Here is a 21,197-nt window from a genome sequence, read left to right as displayed (position 1 = left end):
GATTCTTTTAAAAAATGGTTTAGAATCCTTGATCTTGAACAATGTAACTGAATTCAGGCTTGCGTTTTTATTTTGCTACACCTATTTACATTATCTATTCGAAACTTGTATAAAGAAGTAAATAGCGGTGGACATTGAAATTAGACACTGAGGGAAAATGGCTGTAACTTTTTTATTTTTTAATTTTGGCGATTTTCGTTTTCGATAATGTGTTCTATATGTCACGGTCATGCGATTCCCCCTAAAAAGAAATTTTGGACCCCCCTTCCCTACCCCCCACCCCACACTTGATAGGCTAGAAATAACAGCTAAACGCGGACAATCCAAATCTTGCATTGGTCCAGATGGACTATATGTAATCTGAACCTTTCCCCCCCTTATTTATTTATTTTTTTTACGGAATCCCTCGTTTTAGGCTATGGAGATTCCGATTCTGAAAAAAAATTGTTTGAAAAATTTCAATTCCCCCCCTCACCAAGCAGGCTATTTACATGCTAGAAATAACAGCCAAATCTGGTTAGGGTTAGGGTCAGGGTTAGGTTTACCCTAACCCCGACCCTAACCCTAACCCTAACCCCGTTTGCCAAAGCGCATTTTTTCCTTCATATTTATTTACATATAGTCCATCTGGACCAATGCAAGATTTGGATTGTCCGCGTTTAGCTGTTATTTCTAGCATATCAAGTTTCGTGGTGGAGACTCCACATATGATCCTTTTTCTGTTTCAATATAAATGTAAGCCGTTCATTTTCACATCTAAGTTGCGAGAAGGCTATTCGTACGACCTGAACATATAGAACACAATGTCAAAAATGAAAATCGCCACCCCCGTGTGTGGGGGAGGGGAGGGGAGGGGGTGGTCCAAAAATTTTTAAAAGGGGGAATCGCATGACCGTGACATATAGAACACATTATCGAAAACGAAAATCGTCAAAATTAAAAAATAAAAAAGTTACAGCCATTTTCCCTCAGTGTCTAATTCCAATGTCCACCTAAATAGCTATAAATATAGATACATACGCATATAACTAATACACACCTATAGTGACCAGGTATAGCAATACATATAAAACGTAGATACATGCGCAATTTCACTTTCCTGGTGAAGTCACTGCCCTAGTTTTATCGATGTGTGTCAATAGATAGATAAAAGTTACTAACGAGGAAGATATATATGTATATTCTTAAAACACTATGATGGGAAAACCAATATACTTCGCGCTCTTTGAATTCTGTGTCACTTTACTTGTAATCGCTAATGGTAAGTGAGAAACCATGAGTATTTCCTCATTCTTCTCTCAATATTATTAGATAATATTTAATTGATAATGCATGCTGAATCAGAAGCTTTTTATATTTTAACTATTTGACAAGGACCCACCTAACTGACCTGCTTGCAAACGATTAGAATAATGTAACTGAATTCGAGCTTGCATTTTTGTTTTATAAACCTTTTTCACAATTTAGGGTCTTTTTACTATTATTATTATTATTATTATTTCTTTATTCATATTATTCGATTTATTCAAATTATAGATACTGTCATGTCAGACTTTGGCTGGTGTTTTGGATTCCCTTATACTACAATTAATATTAAGCCTTACTTCAGTCATAATTATAAAACGGGATTAAACCAGAACGGGGTTTCTTTTTTTGCTGTAATGTCAGGCCACATCTCAACACGAATAAAGGTGTATATTGTAAAGAATGACCACAAATTTCGAGATACGGTCTGAAATTTCGTCCTTATATTTTAGTGATTTAAACATTACACTTTCCTCTTAGCCAAAAGACCACTTCTTTGCATTTTACCTATGATCAAAATATATATATAACAATTTCAAAACCTGTAATCACGATACATACTTATATTTATGTTTGTGAGTATGAGATCGAACTTTTTCATTGTTTTTACGTGTTTGTGTTTATTTTCTCGTGTTATATATATAAAGTGTGGTGTGTATGTGAAGTTCTTTTGTTAGTGTGTGAAGAGACAGGGAGAGTAATGTTGCTGGTGTGTGTATGTGAGAGAGAGAGAAAGAAACACAGAGAGAGAGAGAAAAAAAAACAGAGAGAGAGAGAGAAAGAAACACAGAGAGAGAGAGAGATAACTGACATTTTTTTATTTACTTTGTAGTGAGTGAATGTGTGAGTGATTGACAGAGAAAAAGAGAGAGAGAGGTTATGTATGTATGTATGAATGGTTTCAGTGACACACACACACACACACTCACGCATACACGAAACACGTACGTACACCCGTTGTATACATGAAATTTGTAGGCATACATGTTCAAGTGCGTGTGTATTTACTTTTATTAGTGAGTGAACTTGTGATTGACACAGAAAAAGAGAGAGGTAGTTATGTATGTATGTATGTAGTGGAGGCGCAACGGCCCAGTGGTTAGGGCAGCAGACTCGCGGTCATAGGATCGCGGTTTCGATTCCCAGACCGGGCGTTTTGAGTGTTTATTGAGCGAAAACACCTAAAGATCCTCGAGGCTCCAGCAGGAGATGGTGGCGAAACCTGCTGTACTCTTTCACCACAACTTTCTCTCACTCTTACTTCCTGTTTCTGTTGTGCCTGTAATTCAAAGGGTTAGCCTTGTCACACTGTGTCACGCTGAATATCCCCGAGAACTACGTTAAGGGTACACGTGTCTGTGGAGTGCTCAGCCACTTGCACGTTAATTTCATGAGCAGGCTGTTCCGTTGATTGAATCAACTGGAACCCTCGACGGGTACTGCTCAAGCAGAGCGGACCCGGACGCGCTGTCGCGCGTCCGCGCTAGCTAGTCGTGAGTGGTCGATCCTACGAAAAGTGCGCGCGAGCGCGAGCGCAAATGAATACGTGTGCGCGTGCGCGCGTATGTAAATTAGTAAATAATTTCTTTTAAACAAAGTAATTAATTTTTTTAAAATTACTTTTTTCTTTTCTAAACAACGTAGATAGGTAGAAGGAATAAAAATAACACACTATCTGTTTTTGTTAACTTCATACATTTTTTTTCTTTTAATTAAATTTTGTGAACAAAATAATTTTTATTTTCTAAACAACGTAAATAAATTTTAAAAAAGGTGCACATTGGGATTAGACTCTGAGGGAAACTTGATATGCTAGAAATAACAGCTAAACGCAAAAAGAAAAAAAAAACTGTAACCTCTACTTTTCTGAAATCACTGTGGATATATTTCGGCTATGTGCTTGATAAATGTCTGAAAGTTCTCCCACGAATTCCCACACTTCATATCGTAATAATCACGGTACATTGGCTCATCAATATGTGACCATTTCATGTTACCACATGATCCACTTTTATATTTCAGTCTACGTTTTATCCGTGACCAGAATGGGCCACATATCCGTGAAAATCGTAGTTCCTGGCTCCACATTTTCAATGATTGCAGCTTCTAACGTTTCAGCCTTTCTATCAGTTATAATGTTGCAGGTAGCCCTTTTTCTGAGTGACATCGTAAAAGCCTATCACACAAAACTTTTCAACCATTCTGCCAACCTCATATTTCCTCTTGAAAAGCAGGCTTTCATCCACTTGTACAACGTGGTTCAGTCCACCTAATTTTTTCTTATCTTTCAGTAACATGGCTGAACATATTTCTCGGCAGTATTCGTACCATTGAATAGCCGTATCGTTGCTAATATTGTTTCAACTCATGGAACAAGTTACTGGCAATTCAGATATAAAGTCTGCTATTATTTGAAATAGTGTAAACACTGTCAAGTGGCATTTCTCTAAAAAAGTATTTTTCCTTATAGAGATTGTTTTACTGCATGAATTACATCGCCAAATAACTCCGTCAATAGCACGTTGAAAAGCTCCAATTTTCATTTGACGACAAGTACATTCTTTTTTTTGTTTTTTTGTTTTTTGTGAAATTAATTTGTTTCCATAATTCAACACGGTGAAGACATTTTGGTAATATTGGCGAGAAGAGGTCAATGAAGAGGAAGAGCCGTTTACAGAGAGAGGTTGAAGAAAGGGGAATTGACCTCCCTCTACCAATTTGAAATGGAAAGACGGGCTTGGTTTTACCAGTTCCTCTTTCTTGACCTCTCTCTGTAAAGGGCTCGTCCTCTTTCTTGACCTCTTCCCGCCAATATTGTTCACAATTGAACTTAAGTTTTGAGTGTGTCGCGCAAATTTTTCGAAGCCCATATTCCCAAAATGTCTTCACCTCGTGTTGAATTATGGAAAAGGTTAAAGGGGGGATATCTTTCTGGATTTTTTGAAAGAAAACAAATTAATTGCACAAAAAAAAAAGGGCTACCTGCAACATTATAACTGATAGAAAGGCTGAAACGTTAGAAGCTGCAATCATTGAAAATGTGGAGCCAGGAACTACGATTTTCACGGATATGTGGCCCATTCTGGTCACGGATAAAACGTAGACTGAAATATAAAAGTGGATCATGTGGTAACATGAAATGGTCACATATTGATGAGCCAATGTACCGTGATTATTACGATATGAAGTGTGGGAATTCGTGGGAGAACTTTCAGACATTTATCAAGCACATAGCCGAAATATATCCACAGTGATTTCAGAAAAGTAAAGGTTACAGTTTTTTTTTTCTTTTTGCGTTTAGCTGTTATTTCTAGCATATCAAGTTTCCCTCAGTGTCTAATCCCAATGTGCACCTTTTTAAAAATTTATTTACGTTGTTTAGAAAATAAAAATTATTTTGTTCACAAAATTTAATTAAAAGAAAAAAAAATGTATGAAGTTAACAAAAACAGATAGTGTGTTATTTTTATTCCTTCTACCTATCTACGTTGTTTAGAAAAGAAAAAAGTAATTTTAAAAAAATTATTTACTTTGTTTAAAAGAAATTATTTACTAATTTGCATACGCGCGCACGCGCACACGTATTCATTTGCGCGCGCGCTCGCGCGCACTTTTCGTAGGATCGACCACTCACGACTAGCTAGCGCGGACGCGCGACTGCGCGTTCGGGTCCGCTCTGCTTGAGTAGTACCCACTCGACGGAGTGCCAACAATGAATGTATGTACGTATGTGTATGTGAATTGCTTCAGTGACACACACACAAAAACACATACCTACGTACACATATTGCATACACTTTTTTTGTACGTATACATGTGCAAGGAAGGAAGCCCGTATGCTCCGCTGGATGTGCAGTGTCAGTGTGCATACAGGACAGAGTGTAAGCACCCTGAGAGAAAAGTTGGACTTAAGAAGCATCAGATGTATGTGCAAGAGAGACAACTGCGCTGGTATAGTCATGTGTTGCGAATGGATGAGGACAGTTGTGTGAAGAAGTGTCATACTCTAGCAGCTGAGGGAACCTGTGGAAGAGGTAGACCCAAGAAGACTTAGGGTTGAGGTGGTGAAGCACGACCTTCGAACATTGGGCTTCACCGATGCAGTGACTAGTGACCAAGACCTCCTGCACTCTTGGAGTGGTTGGCGTTATAAGGGCATCCAGCTGTAGAAACTTTGCCAGATCAGATTGGAGCATGGAAAGCGGACGTTAAACGACGATGATGATTATATGTATATATATATATATATATATATGTATGTATGTGTGTGTGTTTATATATATATATTATATGTGGAAATGTGTGTATATATATATATGTGTGTGTGTATGTATATATATATGTATATACATATACAGACGTATATATATATGTATATATATATATACATACATACATACATATATATATATAGACGTATATATATATATATATGTATACATATATATATGTATATATATATATATATATATATATATACATATATATATACACAGACATATATATGTGTGCATATATATATACATATATGTGCATACATGCATATACATATATACACATGTATGTGTGTGTGTATATATATATATATATATATATATATATATATATATATATGTACATATATATATTTATGTATATATATATATATGTATTTGTATATATACACACACATATATATATATATGTGTGTGTGTGTGTATGTATAAATATACATTTTTAGTTTATGTATATATATATATGTATGTATGTATAAATACACACACCCACGCACGCACGCATGCACATCAATTCTTCCGCTTCACGCAAACTTCAAAAGAACTTACCTCATACAATCGCGCTCTCTCTGTCTCTTTCGCTTTCACGCTGATTTGAAAAGATCTCCTTCCCCCCACAACCTCATATGTAAAAAAATACAAAAAATTTTTACGGAAACCGACGATCATCTTCCCAAATGTAAATATACACTGCGTGGTTTATAGTTGACAATCATAAGATCGCCAGCGTGCAATTGACTAGGGAACGGCGATTTGATGGAGCGAATGTGCTAATGTACGCACATGCATTTGATCACTATAAACAAACCGGTGGAAGTAAAGAATGTGTACGCTACCTGTTTTCAGTGGGGGTTTTTTTAAATTTTTTTTTTCCCCAAAATTTTTTCGGATCTCTGTTTTCGATATAGGAGAATGCGATTTTGGCCAAAAATTAGGGTTTCGAAATTAAAATTTCCCGACATGCTAGAAACAACAGCTAAATGACATTATTCCCGGAAAAACTTACCCGCTTTCACAAAAGCTACAAGTAAAACATTCTGAGGTAATGGGTGGAGGTGGGGGGGGGGGGGCTAAAGACTTCCTTTTGTACCCCCTCCCTCACAAAAAACACCCATTTATTTATTTATTTTTCTACATAAACCCCCGTTTTCGGCTACGGAGAATACGAATCTGCAAAAAAAAATTGGCAAAAAGCGGCATTTTAAAATTACCCCCTCCTTAATTCTTCATTTTTAACTTTTTTCAGATTTTTTTTTTTTAAATATGCGGAAAAATACGGAGATTATGATTCAGAAAAAATTTCCAAAAATGTTTCTACTTACATATAGGGTTAGGGTTAGAGTTTTAGGGTTAGGGTTAGGGTTACAGAAAAGCGAAAAATGAAGAAATTGGTGCGGGAGATAAGGAGTAAGAGGGGGCGAAAAAATTCAAAATTCCGATTTTTAGCAATTTTCCGGAATCTCCGAATCCGAAAACGTGGGTTTTTTGGCAAAAAAATTTTACGAAACAATAATTTGCGAGAAAATGGGGTGGGGACGGGAGGAAGTCTTTCCGGTTGGGGAAGGGGAGTTGAGTGTTTCTTTAGGAAACATTTTTTAATTCTTAACGATTCGTAATCTCTATTTTTCTACGTGGATTAAAAAAAAATTTCAAGTAAGGTTAAAAATTAAAAATTTGGGGTGAGAAGGGTTCGGGTTATTAACATTTTGAAAATGTATTTTTGCACCAAAATCCTAATCTCCTATATCAAAAACAGGAGCCCAAAGAAATTTTGGAAAAAAAATAACGGGTGTGGAGATAAAGTTTCTAAACAGGAATTACAAAATAAAAAATTGAGCTGTAATTTTATAATTCATACCTAGGGTGTGTGTATGTGTGTGTGTGTATGTGTGTGTGTGTGTGTGCAAAAGAAGTTATTTATACATACCTTTCTGAATTTCAAAAGAAGAAGAACTTGCAGACTCCAGGTACTTGCAGATTCGTACCTGTTGTATGGAATGCACAAGAGAATACATACATAAATATATATATATATTGTTGTATTTGGGGATGGTCATGTTGCCAGTTCAGCCAATAAAAAAACACACACACTATATATTTGGTGTTAATTTGCTTCAGTTTTATATTACACTAGCAGCTAAACCCGGTTTCACCCAGTCTGTTTGGATGATGTGGCTGTGATTGTTTTCGGTTAGGCATAATTTATAACAGCGTTTCTCAACCTGATCATTTTGTGTCCCGTTTCGATTGGAGCCTGCTGCTGTATGAAGATTTCACCCCCTCCTGTCAGAAAATGGCTTCAGGAGTTGTGAAGAAAGAATTTGTACGTAGTCTGTTTGTGAGAGCTATCCTATTGGACATCTGTCTAATCATTAAAAGATTTATTTAATTATGAACATAGAAAGAAATTATACATTAATCGCAATTTTTGTAAGCAGTTTTATCCGTAAAAATTTTATTTGCAGAGAGCAGAAATTGAAGGATATATGAAATGGACGTGCGTGTGTGTGTATGTGAAAGAGAAAGAGGGTAAGAAAGAGAGATAGAGTGAGTGAGTGAAAAGTGAAAAGAAAAGCTAAGTGAAGTATGGAATAAGTAATTGTTATACGCTTATAGAAAAACAATTTATATTATAGAAATTGATACATCCCTGTTGAAGATTAAAATGTAAGAGCTATTGATTTCAACGCGTGTATAATCATAGAGAAACTGAAAGACATGAAATGTCTGTGTGTGTATTTTTGGTGGGATTTTTGCATTTAGCAGGAGTTGGTTTGTGTTTTATCTCTCGATCAATGTCCGGACAAGTGAAAAGGAAAGGCGATCTTTTGAAGTGGGCATCGATTGAAGATACATGGACAGTTTTATGACTGAACTTCTTTTGAAGTTTTGGTGAGAGGGGAGAATTGATGTGCGTGTGTATGTCTATGTGTGTGTGAGTGTGTATGTTTGATGGGGTGTGTGCGAGAGAGAGTAATGTTGATGGTGTATGTGTATATGAAAGAGAGAGAGAGAGAGAGAGAAAGAAAAAAGAGAGAGATAACTGAAATTTATCATTCAGTTTATTTATTTATTAATCAATATATATATATATGTATGAATGACTTCAGTGACACACACTCACATGCACGCAGGTTGTTTTAATCGATTTTCTCTGTAGGTATGGGGGCTAGGGAAAAAATAGAAAGCGCATTCCAATCTATGCACCCGTCTCCACATGTGTGCCATTTTTCATGCGAATCCACCCAGCCGTTTGGCCGTGAACCTCAAGACAAGAAAGAATACAATGGTCGGCCAACTTCAATTTATATTATAGATTAATTGTATTTCGGCCAGAGTTCTTTTGTCACATTTCTGTGACCTCATCAGTGGTCCTTTGCTTTCTTCTTTCTTATTTGTGTGTTCCTCCTTACTAACGATCAGCCATTTTGTCTTAAATTCATGCATTCCTTTTATTTGCCACGCTTCACTTATTTATTTTTTCTTTACTTTATTCAAGTTTATCGTTCTTTTAACTCATTCTCTCTAAATCTGTCTAAATTTGTCTACCATAGTATAAAAGTGCAGAAGTGGCTCTCCCTTTAAACTTACTGGCTCGCGGTATACCCGCCCTCCCACCCCCTCCACCAGTACCGGAAGGTCTTATCCTCTGTCATCCTTGGTTGTCTCCCACGAACACTTCTAGGGGCCTTATACCATCCCATCCCCTACCCTGGGTTTTATCGATCTTATAGCGCATAAAGATTGTGTAGTGTGTGCAGGTTGTAGGCATTGTTTTGTTTATGAATTCTGCCAAATGCAAGCTTTCTTTTCAGGTACACGACACTGCTTTTCCCCATCCCAGGGTCTCACAGGCACACACCTCCAACACCCACACCATCAGAATTGGCACTCTCAACGTTGGCACACTGAAAGGTAGGTCTGGTGAGATTGTTGAGATGCTTGAACAGAGACCCGTAGATTTGTGCTGCATCCAAGAAGTAAGGTGGAGAGGAGGTTCCGTGAGGTTCCTCACAGGCAAAGAACACAGGTACAAGATTTTCTGGGCAGGGAACACTGACGGGGTCGGGGGCGTGGGAATACTTCTAGCAGAGAAATGGGTCGATAAGGTAATCGAGGTAGTCAGAGTATGTGACAGAGTACTTAAGATTAGACTAGTGCTTCACCATAGGTTAGCTACCGTCATCTCGGCCTATGCCCCTCGACTGGGGCTACTGGATGGGCAGAAAGACCAATTCTACAACACCCTCTTGCAAACTACCTCATTGAAGAATGGCAGGAACCTTCTCTTTGTGGCTGGTGATTTCAATGGTCGTGTTGGACGACATGCAGGGGACTTCCATGGCATACATGGAGGCTACGGCTTCGGTTCTGCAATGAGGAGGAACCAGACTGCTGGAGTTCTGTGATGCAAATGATCTTATGGTTTGCAATACCAACTTCAGGAAACCTGCCTGTCACCTAGTCACCTACCGTTCCAGCAGACACACTAGCCAAATCGACTACATACTCGCCAGAAATAGGGAAAGAAGGCGGCTTATAAATGCCAAAACCTTCCCTGGCGAAGAATGTACCCCTCAACACAGATTAGTAGTTAGTGACTTCAGGATCAAGGCAAAATGGATGCCCAGAAGTAGACCAGCTTGGAGGAGAAGGGTTTGGAAGCTTAAAGATCCTGCAAATGGACAGAGATTTAGAGACATATTACTTGAATCATTTGACGAAATAGAAGGGGAAGTGTAATCAACTTATCCCCTCCTCAACAACTGCTGCCCTTGTGGCAAAATTTGAAACCATTTGTGGTGGTGGTGGTGGTGGTGGTGGTAATGGTGGTGGTGTGTGTATGTGTGTGTGATAAGCTGACAAGATCATTAGCATGTTGGACAAGATGCTTAATGATATTACTTCCACCTCTTTACAAATTCCACCAAAGTAGACCTCACCTTTTTAAATTTTCAGGTATAATAAAATAAGTTGAACCCCAGGGTCAATGTAATCAGCTAAGCACTCTCCATGAAATTGCTGGGTCTGTGCCAAAATTAGAAATTTTTACTCTTGTTGTTGCTGTTGTTATTGTGTGCTGATCACTATTTCTATTATTGTAGGTGTTGCAGGTAAAACTTGTGTTGTCTGTTCATATATAGAATTTAACAAAATAACTGACATTGCAAAGCAAGTCCTCATGAACAGAAACAATGACAAATGCAAAGATTTAACTCCTGAAGACATCAATCTTGAAAACCCCACTGCTCAAGAGTCATCCAAATTAGAAAATTGTCCAGTACATAGTAACCAGTACATTGATGTATCTTGTGGCACTCTAAGTGGTTCAGTTAATGTTACCCTTCTTGGAAATGGTAAGTTATCTTCTTAATATTAATTGAGAACTAAGGTGGTGAGCTAGCAGAATTGTTATCACACTAACAGAATCATTATCACACTTTAGCCCCTTGTGGGCAATAAAGAAATAAGAATCGTTATCACACTAGGCAAAAGGCTTAGTGGATTTGGTAGACAGAAAATGAAAGATGTCTGTCACATGCGCACTTGTGTGTGTGTGTGTGTGTGTGTGTGTGTGTGTGTGTGTGTGCCTACCTGTGTTTGTCACCCACCACTGCTTGACAACCAGTGTTGGTGTGTTTACGCTCCATAACTTAGTGGTTCAGCAAAAGAGAATGATAAACTAAGTACCAGGCTTAAAAAAAAATAAGTTTTGGGATAAATTTGTTCAACTAAAATTCTTCAAGGTAGTTCCCCAACATGGCCACAGACTAATGACTGAAACAAGTAAAAGAAAGATCAAAGATTGTTTTAATGTCCCTACTTGCATGGAAGTTTATTTGAGCCAGATCTTTCTATGACCAGATGTCTTTCCAATCATTGACACTGAATTTTTTCCAAGCAAGGTAATATTTCTCCAGTGGCCAAACATTTTTGCAAAATATTCAAAATGAACAACATTCATTTATAATAATCACATAATTTTAAAACAAAAAGACACAAACATACACACACTCTCACAAGCATACATACATGCATACATATGACAGGCTTCTTCCAGTTTCTATCTCTCAAATGCTCGCACAACACTTTCGTTAACCAGGGCCTATAGTAGAAGACACTTACCTAAGGTGCCACACAGTGGGACTGAACCCAAAACCATGTGGTTGGGAAGCAACTGTGCCTATATAACTGTTATAAATATGATGTACACAGATACATACACTCACACACACATGTACACACGCACATATATGTGTGCACTAGCACACAATGTCTGATATTCAATCAACTGGATTATCTGACTCTGAATTAACCTGTTAGTGGTCAAGCATTTCACTAACCTGTGTACTTTTAATGTAATTCTCATGCAGAATCAATGTGAGACTATGTGACAAAGTTGTAGCTTTTGACTTATGATTACAATCTACCCAGTGTACTGCTATAAAATTTCTATCCACCCAATTTTACTCACAAGTTATGGGTGGATCCAAGGGTATAGAAAATAACTTTTGCCTAATATGCTATACAGCAGGATTGAACAGAGAATACTGTAGTTGTAGAGTAAAAACTTTTTAACTATTACAGTCAAATTGTGTCTACATATATATCATCATCATCGTTTACTGTCCATTTTCCATGCTGGCATGACTTGGATGGTTCGACTGGGGTGTGGAAAGCCAGGAGGCTCCACCAGGCTCCAGTCTGATCTGGTAGTGTTTCTACAGCTGGATGCCCCTCCTGATGCCAACCACTCCGAGAGTGTAGTGGGTACTTTTTACATGCCACTGGTACAGTGGCCAGAGGAGGCTGGCAATGACCACGATCGGTTGGTGCTTTTTATGTGCCACCAGCACGGAAGCCAGTCATGGCAGCGCTGGCATGAGTACAAACTGGATCACTCTGCCACAGAAGGTCTACAGAATATAAAGCAGGCCTTTGGTAACGGTTTTGTTGACATCAAAACTGTTCATAGCTGGTTTCAAAGCTCTCATTCAGGAGATGATAGCCTTGAAAATAAACCAAGGAGTAGGCCAAAATCAGTTATACGGCATGATGGATTAAATGCTTTGGTTGAACAAAATCCGAGAACAAAGGTTCAAAAACATTCATCAGAACTCCAGACTTCTCATACAACTGTTTTTGGACACCTGTAAAAAATTGGAAAAGTCAAAAAGACAGATAGGTTTATTCCACATCAACTGAATGAGATTAAAAAAAACAGACGCCTCGAAGTGTGCTTCTTACTGCTTTCTCGACTGGAAAAAGACCATTTTTGCATCAAATCATTACTTGTGATGAGAAATGGATACTCTTTGACAACAGCAGGAGAACATGATAGTGATTAGATGCGGAAGAGTCACCTAAATATTACCCAAACCCACCATTGCACTAAAAAGTTAGTGGTGTGGTCACCATATGGTGGTCTGTGAAGGGAGTTATTCATTATCCATTTTTGCAACAAGGAAAAATGGTAACAGCAACATTGTATTGCCAGGAAATTGATTATATGCATGAGAATTTGAAAAAAAAGCAACCCAGACTAGTGAATAGAGATGGCCCAATTTTGCTCCCCGACAATGCACGCCCTCACACTACTCAAGCTATGGTCCAAAAGCCTGAATTATGAGATTTTGCAACATCCTCCCTATTCCTCTGATATCTCTCCTACTGATCATCACTTATTTAAGCATTTTGAGCTTTTCATAAGCAATAAAACATTCTTAAATAGAGAAAAGGTAATTGAAGCATTCGGACAGTTTATCATAGCAAACGATGAATTTTTTTTTAAAGATGGAATATATGACTGAGAGAAACATTGGGTAAACATCATAAATGAACATGGATCATACGTTGATTAAATAAATCAGTTCTCTAACACTTCTGAAACATTTGATTGTTACTTTTCAAATATGACATTTCATTTGGTGCTATGGGGGTGTTCATTGACATTTTTCTCAAAATATACAGGGTGCAGTTGGTATTTGAGGACACATGCACTTTTAGTCATTATTTTATTTGACTAATTTCTATTGAACTTCTCATCATCATCATCATCATCATCGTTTAACGTCCGCTTTCCATGCTAGCATGGGTTGGACGATTTGACTGAGGACTGGTGAAACCGGATGGCAACACCAGGCTCCAGTCTGATTTGGCAGAGTTTCTACAGCTGGATGCCCTTCCTAACGCCAACCACTCAGAGAGTGTAGTGGGTGCTTTTACGTGTCACCCGCACGAAAACGGCCACGCTCGAAATGGTGTCTTTTATGTGCCACCCGCACAAGCCAGTCCAGGGGCACTGGCAACGATCTCGCTCGAAAATCCTACAGGAGCCAGTCAGGCGGTACTGGCAACGGCCACGCTAAAAATGGTGCATCTCATGTGCCAACCGCACAAGAACCAGTCCAGGGGCACTGGCAACGATCTTACTTGGCTTGCCGGGTCTTCTCACGCACAGCCCATTTCCAAAGGTCTCGGTCCGTAGTCATCGCCTCGGTGAGGCCCAATGTACGAAGGTCTTGCCTCACCACCTCAGCCCAGGTCTTCCTGGGCCTACCTCTTCCACGGGTTCCCTCAACTGTTAGGGTGTGGCACTTTTTCACGCAGCTATCCTCCTCCATTCTCACCACATGTCCATACCAGCGCAATCGTCTCTCTTGCACGCCACAACTGATGCTTCTAATGTTCAGCTTTTCTCTCAAGATACTTACACTCTGACGGGTGTTCACATTGACATTACACATCCAACGGAGCATACTGGCTTCATTCCTTGCGAGCTTACGTATGTCCTCAGCAGTTACAGCCCATGTTTCACTGCCATGTAGCATGGTTGTTCGTACGCATGCGTCATACAGTCTGCCTTTTACTCTGAGTGAGAGTCCCTTTGTCGCCAGCAGGGGTAAGAGCTCTCTAAACTTTGCCCAGGCTATTCTTATTCTAGCAGCTACACTTTCAGCGCACCCACCCCCACTACTAACTTGGTCGCCCAGATAGCGGAAGCTATCGACTACCTCAAGTTTTTCACCCTGGAATGAGATAGAAGTTGTTTCCTGTTTGTTTGCAGTCTTTATTGCACCTGAACATCTGCCACAAACAAAAACTAACTTGCTAGTTAACCTGCCTTTGATGTTGCTGCACCTCTTATGTGTCCATAGCTTGCACCGGGTACATCTTATAGAGTTACTACCTACTCCTTTTCTACATACTGAGCAGGGCCATCTACCTGAAGGGGTTTGTGTTTTATCTACCTTCCTACTTATTAGGATTTTGGTTTTAGCTAGGTTGACTCTAAGGCCCTTCAATTCTAGACCTTGCTTCCACACCTGAAACTTCTCCTCTAAGAATGACAGGCCCTATGCTTACTAAGGAAATGAAAAGTCATGCTGTGATTGTGGCTTTGAAAGCTAAGCATGCTGATTTAGAAATTTCTCATTTTCTGAAAATTGCATGACCTTTTGTCCACAAGTGTGAGTTAGAGAAAGAATATGGAAGTATATTATCTGTATCAAAATGTAAAAAATATTCCAAATGCTCCGATTCTATTAGGACACCTGAATTTATTCAGGAAGTTAAGCAAAACATTGAAGACAATCCAGGAAAATGAATGAGGTCAACTGCAAAAAAAGTTCGTGTGTCAGAAAAACAATCAGAAATGGTGTGTATGAGGACATCAGATACAAATCTTACATGATGAAGAGATGTCAATTCATGTCAGAAAAAGCAACAGAAAACTGTTGAACAACTTACAAATCTATCAGAAGATGGATTTTTGTGATTTGATTTTTCCAGATGAGAAAAACTTTCACCAGGACCAGAAAACTGACAGATGGTTATGTGCTGACCTTTCTGAGGTTCCAAGAGTAGTGCACACAAAATTTCCTGCAAGCGTCATGGTTTTGGGTGTTGTAAGCAATGAAGGACATGTGATGCCTCCTCATTTTTTTTCACAAGGCCTTAAGGTGAATGCTGCTGCATATATTAAGGTTCTGAATAAAGTTGTTAAGCTTTTGATCAACAGTGTATGCAATTGAAGACCTTATGTCTTTCAACAAGATTCTGCACCATCACACAAGGCTCAAATGATACAAGAACGGATGGCCGACAGTTTGCATGATCACATCACCCTCAACATTTGGCCTTCTAATTCTTCAGATCTCAGTCCACTTGGACTACTATGTAAGGAGCGTCATTAAGAAAAATGTCAATGAACACCCCCATGGCACCAAAGATTCTTTGAAAGCCACCACAGTTTGAGTCATGTCCCATATGAAAAAGGACCACTTCATCCAAGCTTGTAAATGATTTTGACCCCACGTAGAGGCAGTTAATTATGCCTATGGTGGTTTTATTGAATGAAATTAAGTTGACAATTTAGCTTTATGCTTGATATTTTCGTAAAAATACGGTTTTTTTCCTGCTTTTATATAAGCGCTTTTTAAAAACTATATATCTGTTCTGAAATACTGTCTGCACCAGGTATACATACATATATATATATATATACACATATATCATCATCATCATTTAACATCTGTTTTCCATGCTGGCATGGATTGAATATTTTGGCAGGAGTTGGCCTGCTGAAGAGCTGCCCGAGGTCCATGTCTGTTCTAACATAGTTTCTATGGCTCTATGCTCCTCCTAACACCAACTACTTTACAAAGTGTACTGGGTGCTTTTACATACATGTGTGTGTGTGTGTCACTTTGCCTATGACATTACATAATAGTTCAAAACAAATGTTACCGTCACTAAAGTAGTCTTCATTTCCAATCTTCTGAGACAAATCTGATCATAGAGAAATATTACCTTACTTGAAAACAGGTAAGGGTTGGTGATATGAAGGGCATCCAGATTTAGAAACTCAACCTCAACAATTTCCATCCAATGCACACAATGTGGCTCTTAAAACAATGATGACAAGCAGCCTTTTTCTACATGGCAAACCAATGTGAAATTTGAAGCTGTTTTATGTGGTTAAAAATCCGAAGTAAAAAGTGTAATAATTAAATTTGTTTTGATGGAAAGCAAAACATTTCCAAAGTGAAACTGTTACATATGTGAATCTAGACAAGAAAATGTGTGTAAACTTGGGTTTTTTTTCCAATTTAGAAATACAAACATACAGTCATTCTGAAATCCAAAACAAAAATCTGGTTCTAAGTGTCTCAACTAAAAGATTAGCTCCACTGTGTGTTTGTGTGTGTGTGTGCATGCATGCATGCACACACGTGCGTCCATGTGTTTGAAAATCAAAAAACAAAGAAAAGACCACTAGTATCTCACAAACAGAATTAGATAAGACTAAGGTATCTATGAATTGATCAAAGTTCTGCAGTCTTTGCCTTATACAGAAGCTTCACCTCAGCTACAATCCTATCTTACATCATAATTGGTAATAAAGAAATAGTTTCAGTTCACTTACACATGCCTAAATTTTTCCTTGACAATTTCAAAGAAGACACAGCCATTCTGTTGCATGACAGACAACAACCACTGACCTATACAGGTTTCACTGCCGTCATATTATTTTGAAACCTACTGATTTGTACAGTCACCTGACCAAGTGAAAAATACCACAATTCAAGTTGTGTAATATCTGTTTGTGTATAGGAGGATATGTGTTTATGTACACCTTCTGGTAATGTATATTGGTAAAAGATGTAAACATAGATGAGGAAACTGATAAACAGGTGCTTTTAAATGAAGTACATTATGGTATTTGTTCTACCTGTATTATACAAACAATCTATTGTAAAATCAATGAACCCATCACTGTCCCATTGTAAAATCTGTGATCAATAATTCTATTTTTTAACAAAATATTATGTAAAATAAATAAATAAATAAAATTTGCTATAAAGTGAGCATGACAAATTTTCACTACCGTAATACACATATGGGAACTTATATTTCTTCAGTCAAGAGGTCACCATGTATTTCTGCTTGTACTTTGCATGTCTTAGTATAAAACCATTTTGAGAACATTCTTAAATTTAAATGTGATTTTTATTTTAGAAGCAACTCAATAATGTAAATGTTATCAATATCACATATTCAATGTAAGATGGTGAGCTGGCAGAATCATAAGCACACCAGACAAAATGCTTGGTGGCATTCCATCCATCTTTACATTCTGAGTTCAAATTCTGCCAAGGTCGACTTTACTTTTCATCCTTTCAGGGTCAATGAAATAAGTACCCTTTGAGTACTGGGATCGATGCAATCAACTTATCCCTTCTCCAAAGTTGCTGGCCTTGTGTCAAAATTTGAAACCAATTTCACATATTTAATGTATGTCTCTTGTTAAATACTACAAAGCTGCAGTATTTCATCTCAGAGAAGTCGCCTTCTCGATGTATAGTGTTGAAAAACACAGCTTACAGCTTTGAAGTTATGCTTTGTTTTTTTTTAACAGTATATATATCTTTAAAGGGACTTCCCTTAGACAAAATACTGTAGCTTTGTAGTTTTCAACCACACACATCCATTAAGTATGTGATGTTGATACAATATTCTACTAAAAAAAACTAATGCAAACTATTTTTATTTTGCAGAATCGAGAGTGACTATATTTCACCGTGGATGTTTGAAAGTTGAGAAAGATAGCCCAAAAATATGTGCTGAAAGGATCAATAAAGAAATAGACAGGAGATCAAACCTGGCTATTATATTTTCTAGCATTAGGACGTACACAATTCGGTCATTTTCAGTACGCAGGTGTATCTGTGATGAACATATTTGCAACGAGAAGTCTTTTGCCAGAAGTATGTATGCTTCAAGTAGTCTCCTACTTTTCGGTTTTACCATTTCTGTGTTGTCTCAGGCCCTTATCAAGGATTATTAATTAAGTAGAGAACAAAAGAAATTGTAAATGCTTGTTTTTAATTATATTTTGTTAACGCAATTGGATACTTTACTTTTATAAGCATTTTATACTTGTTTAAATAAAATATAAATTCTTGTAAATTTTTAGTAACATGCATATCTATCAGTCTGTCTGTATATTCAGCCAATCAAACTATTTATCACCAAGTCATTCATGGAGTCCAACCAAAGAAATATATTTCGTTGTATTTCTCACCCTTGTATCAAAATGTGAATTCAACAATTACAAGAGCATCTATATGAAAATCATTTCTTCATAATATCAGTCTAAATTGGAAGTTTAATAAAGAAAATGCATAGAAATAACTGGGTTTTTTTTTTTTTCTTTTTAATCTTTCGCTTGCCTATTACAAAGCTCCTAAAATTTCTAGACTTTAGTGATCCTGTGTAGTCCTATTTCATTTTTTTATTATTCTTTTATTGGTACATGCATGGCTCTAGGGTCAGTCACACTGCATAGCACCTTGAGTAAGTTGTCTTCTACTACAGCCTCAAGCAATGATGGCAGTTCCTTTCAGCTGCCCTGTTGTGTTCTTGTTTTGAAAACAACTATTCAATTTTGTTTGTATCAGCTTTTAAATTTTGCTAGTAGCTTGAGACATCATGTTTTGTTTCAAGATCCTACCTCGGTCTTCATTTCCATCAGCCATCTTACTTCATTTTGGCTACCCATATAAACAAGCTTACCTAGCCAACATGTGCTTCATTATGGATTTACCCATCTTATTTCACTCACATTCATCCAGTTATGTGCAGATATCTTATGCTGATAATACTAACTACCTTGTTTCAACTTAATTTAATTTAATTGTAATTTATTGCTTGTTCCTTCTCTCATCTGTTTCCTTATCAGCTTTATGCCCACCCTCACCCAATACCAGAAACCTCACTTCCGTACCAGAAACCTCACTTCCGTACCAGAAACCTCACTTCCGTACCAGAAACCTCTCCCCTGTTCTGCATACTTCTCTTCTGTACCACAAATGTCACACAGCAACCCCTTGGGCCCTCCTTCCCCACCTCCCTGCTAATTGCATCCATATTGCTACAAACAAACACACACCTTTACCCCTCCCCCATCAGTTCCATCTGCAATGCAAGTTTGACTATGCAGCACCTATTCTTATTGCCTTTATATAGCAAATTAACTACCCCTCTCCTATCTATTTCCCTAACTTACTTACCTGTATTTGTACTAACATTGTTCTGTACTACTACTTTTATATATGGTACTCACCACCAATGCAGGTAACAATAATTAACTAGTTAATCTATATATGTCTTCACTTGTATCTGTACTAACATTACTTATACTCATGTTGGTATAACACCCACAGCCAGAGGAAGTGGCAAGTGTAGCATAATTGATGGTGGAATAACCCTAACCGTAACCGTAACCCTAGGGCAAAAGGCATAGGTATAAACTCTTCTGGGAGGACAACTGTAATAGAGTAAGAGGCATTGGCAAAATCTTAGCAGAGAAATGAGGAAGTAAGGTGATTGAGGTAGTTAGAGTATGTGACAGTCTACTTAATCTCTGACTAGTTTTGCAGAATAGTATAGTAACAATTAACTCTGCCTATGCCCCCACAACCAGGCCTGCCAAATGAACAAAAGGACTGTTTTTCTGACACCCTTTCACAGGCTATGTCAAAGACAAGTGACAATGCCCTTATGTTCATGGTTGACGATTTCAATGGGCATGTTGGGCAGTGCCTAGGTGTCTTCCAGTGGGTGCATGGTGGCCATGAAATTGACTCCTGAGATGAGGAGGGAACAAAACTGCTGGAGATCTGTGATGCAAATGACCTAATGATTTCCAGCACCAACTTCAGTAAACCTGCCAGTCACTTGATAACCTATAAATCCAGTGACCTTGTTGGCCAGATTGACTATATTTTCACCAGAATGTGGGATTCATGGCTGCTCATAAATGCAAAGTACTTCTCCGGTGAAGAGTGTACTCCTCAGTATAAGTTACTCGCTGGTGACTTCAAACTGCAGGCATGAAGGATTCCAAGAAGCAAGCCAGTTTGGAAAAGAAATATCTGGAAGCTTAAGGATCCTTTGAATAGTCAGAGGTTTAGGAACTTCCTAAGTGAAGCATTTGATGAGAAGGAGGAGGAGTTACAGACTTGCAATATAGAGGATAACTGGAAGTTCCTATGAGACAACTTACTGAAAACCATAGACCATATTTGTGGGTGGTACAAAGTCTCAACCAAACCTAGAGTGATATGATGGTGGAACAATGTAGTTCACAAGGCCATTAGAGCAACGAAACAAGCTTGGAAGGACTAGAAGCATGGTGATAGCAAGGAGCTATTACAGGCAGCTAGAAGGGAAGCTAGGAAGCAGGTATATTTAGCCAGGGGTGAAGCAGAAAGGAAGAAGTTTGCCAATGTTCTGCCGCATGAAGACCAGTGGCTTGAAGTGTTTCAGTTTGCCAGGGAAAATTGTGATGTTGTAGAGAAATGTGTTTGCATGGATGATGGTTCACTTGCAGTTAGTGACTCTGAAAAGAGAGAGGCTTGGAAGTGCCACTATGAAAGGCTACTAAATGTAGCATTGTAGACAAAGCCATGAAGGATATGAAGACAGGAAAAGCCCCTGGCCCATCAGGAATAACCACTGAGATGTTTAAGATATCTAGTGTGGTATGCAAAGGAATCATACCCAATGACTGGTGTAGCAGCACCATAGTCAACTGCTACAAATGTATAGGTG

The 21,197-nt window shown here is 38.1% G+C and overlaps 1 protein-coding gene across 1 annotated transcript; it reads left to right on the top strand.

Moving 5' to 3' along the window:
* The first annotated feature begins 1,053 nt into the window (after window positions 1-1,053).
* Window positions 1,054-18,776, top strand: LOC106873119 (uncharacterized). The gene is made up of 3 exons (XM_014920347.3): window positions 1,054-1,261; window positions 10,685-10,936; window positions 18,140-18,776. Exons 1-3 carry the CDS (start codon window positions 1,195-1,197, stop codon window positions 18,427-18,429), a joined length of 609 nt encoding a protein of 202 aa, XP_014775833.1. The 5' UTR covers window positions 1,054-1,194; the 3' UTR covers window positions 18,430-18,776.
* The last annotated feature ends 2,421 nt before the right edge of the window (window positions 18,777-21,197 follow it).

Source organism: Octopus bimaculoides, chromosome 9 (assembly GCF_046866305.1).
Source record: "Octopus bimaculoides isolate indiv1 chromosome 9, ASM4686630v1, whole genome shotgun sequence".
Classification (NCBI taxonomy): domain Eukaryota; kingdom Metazoa; phylum Mollusca; class Cephalopoda; order Octopoda; family Octopodidae; genus Octopus; species Octopus bimaculoides.
The sequence above is the reverse complement of the archived record's forward strand: the minus strand, read 5'-3'. Positions and strand labels throughout refer to the sequence as shown.

Bases quoted from the DNA above. Each gene is read 5' to 3' on its own strand.
- LOC106873119 (XM_014920347.3), top strand. From the start codon at position 1,195: ATGATGGGAAAACCAATATACTTCGCGCTCTTTGAATTCTGTGTCACT. The intron at 1,262-10,684 runs GTAAGTGAGAAA...CTATTATTGTAG, and splicing joins TTTACTTGTAATCGCTAATG to GTGTTGCAGGTAAAACTTGT. The intron at 10,937-18,139 runs GTAAGTTATCTT...TTTATTTTGCAG, and splicing joins TGTTACCCTTCTTGGAAATG to AATCGAGAGTGACTATATTT.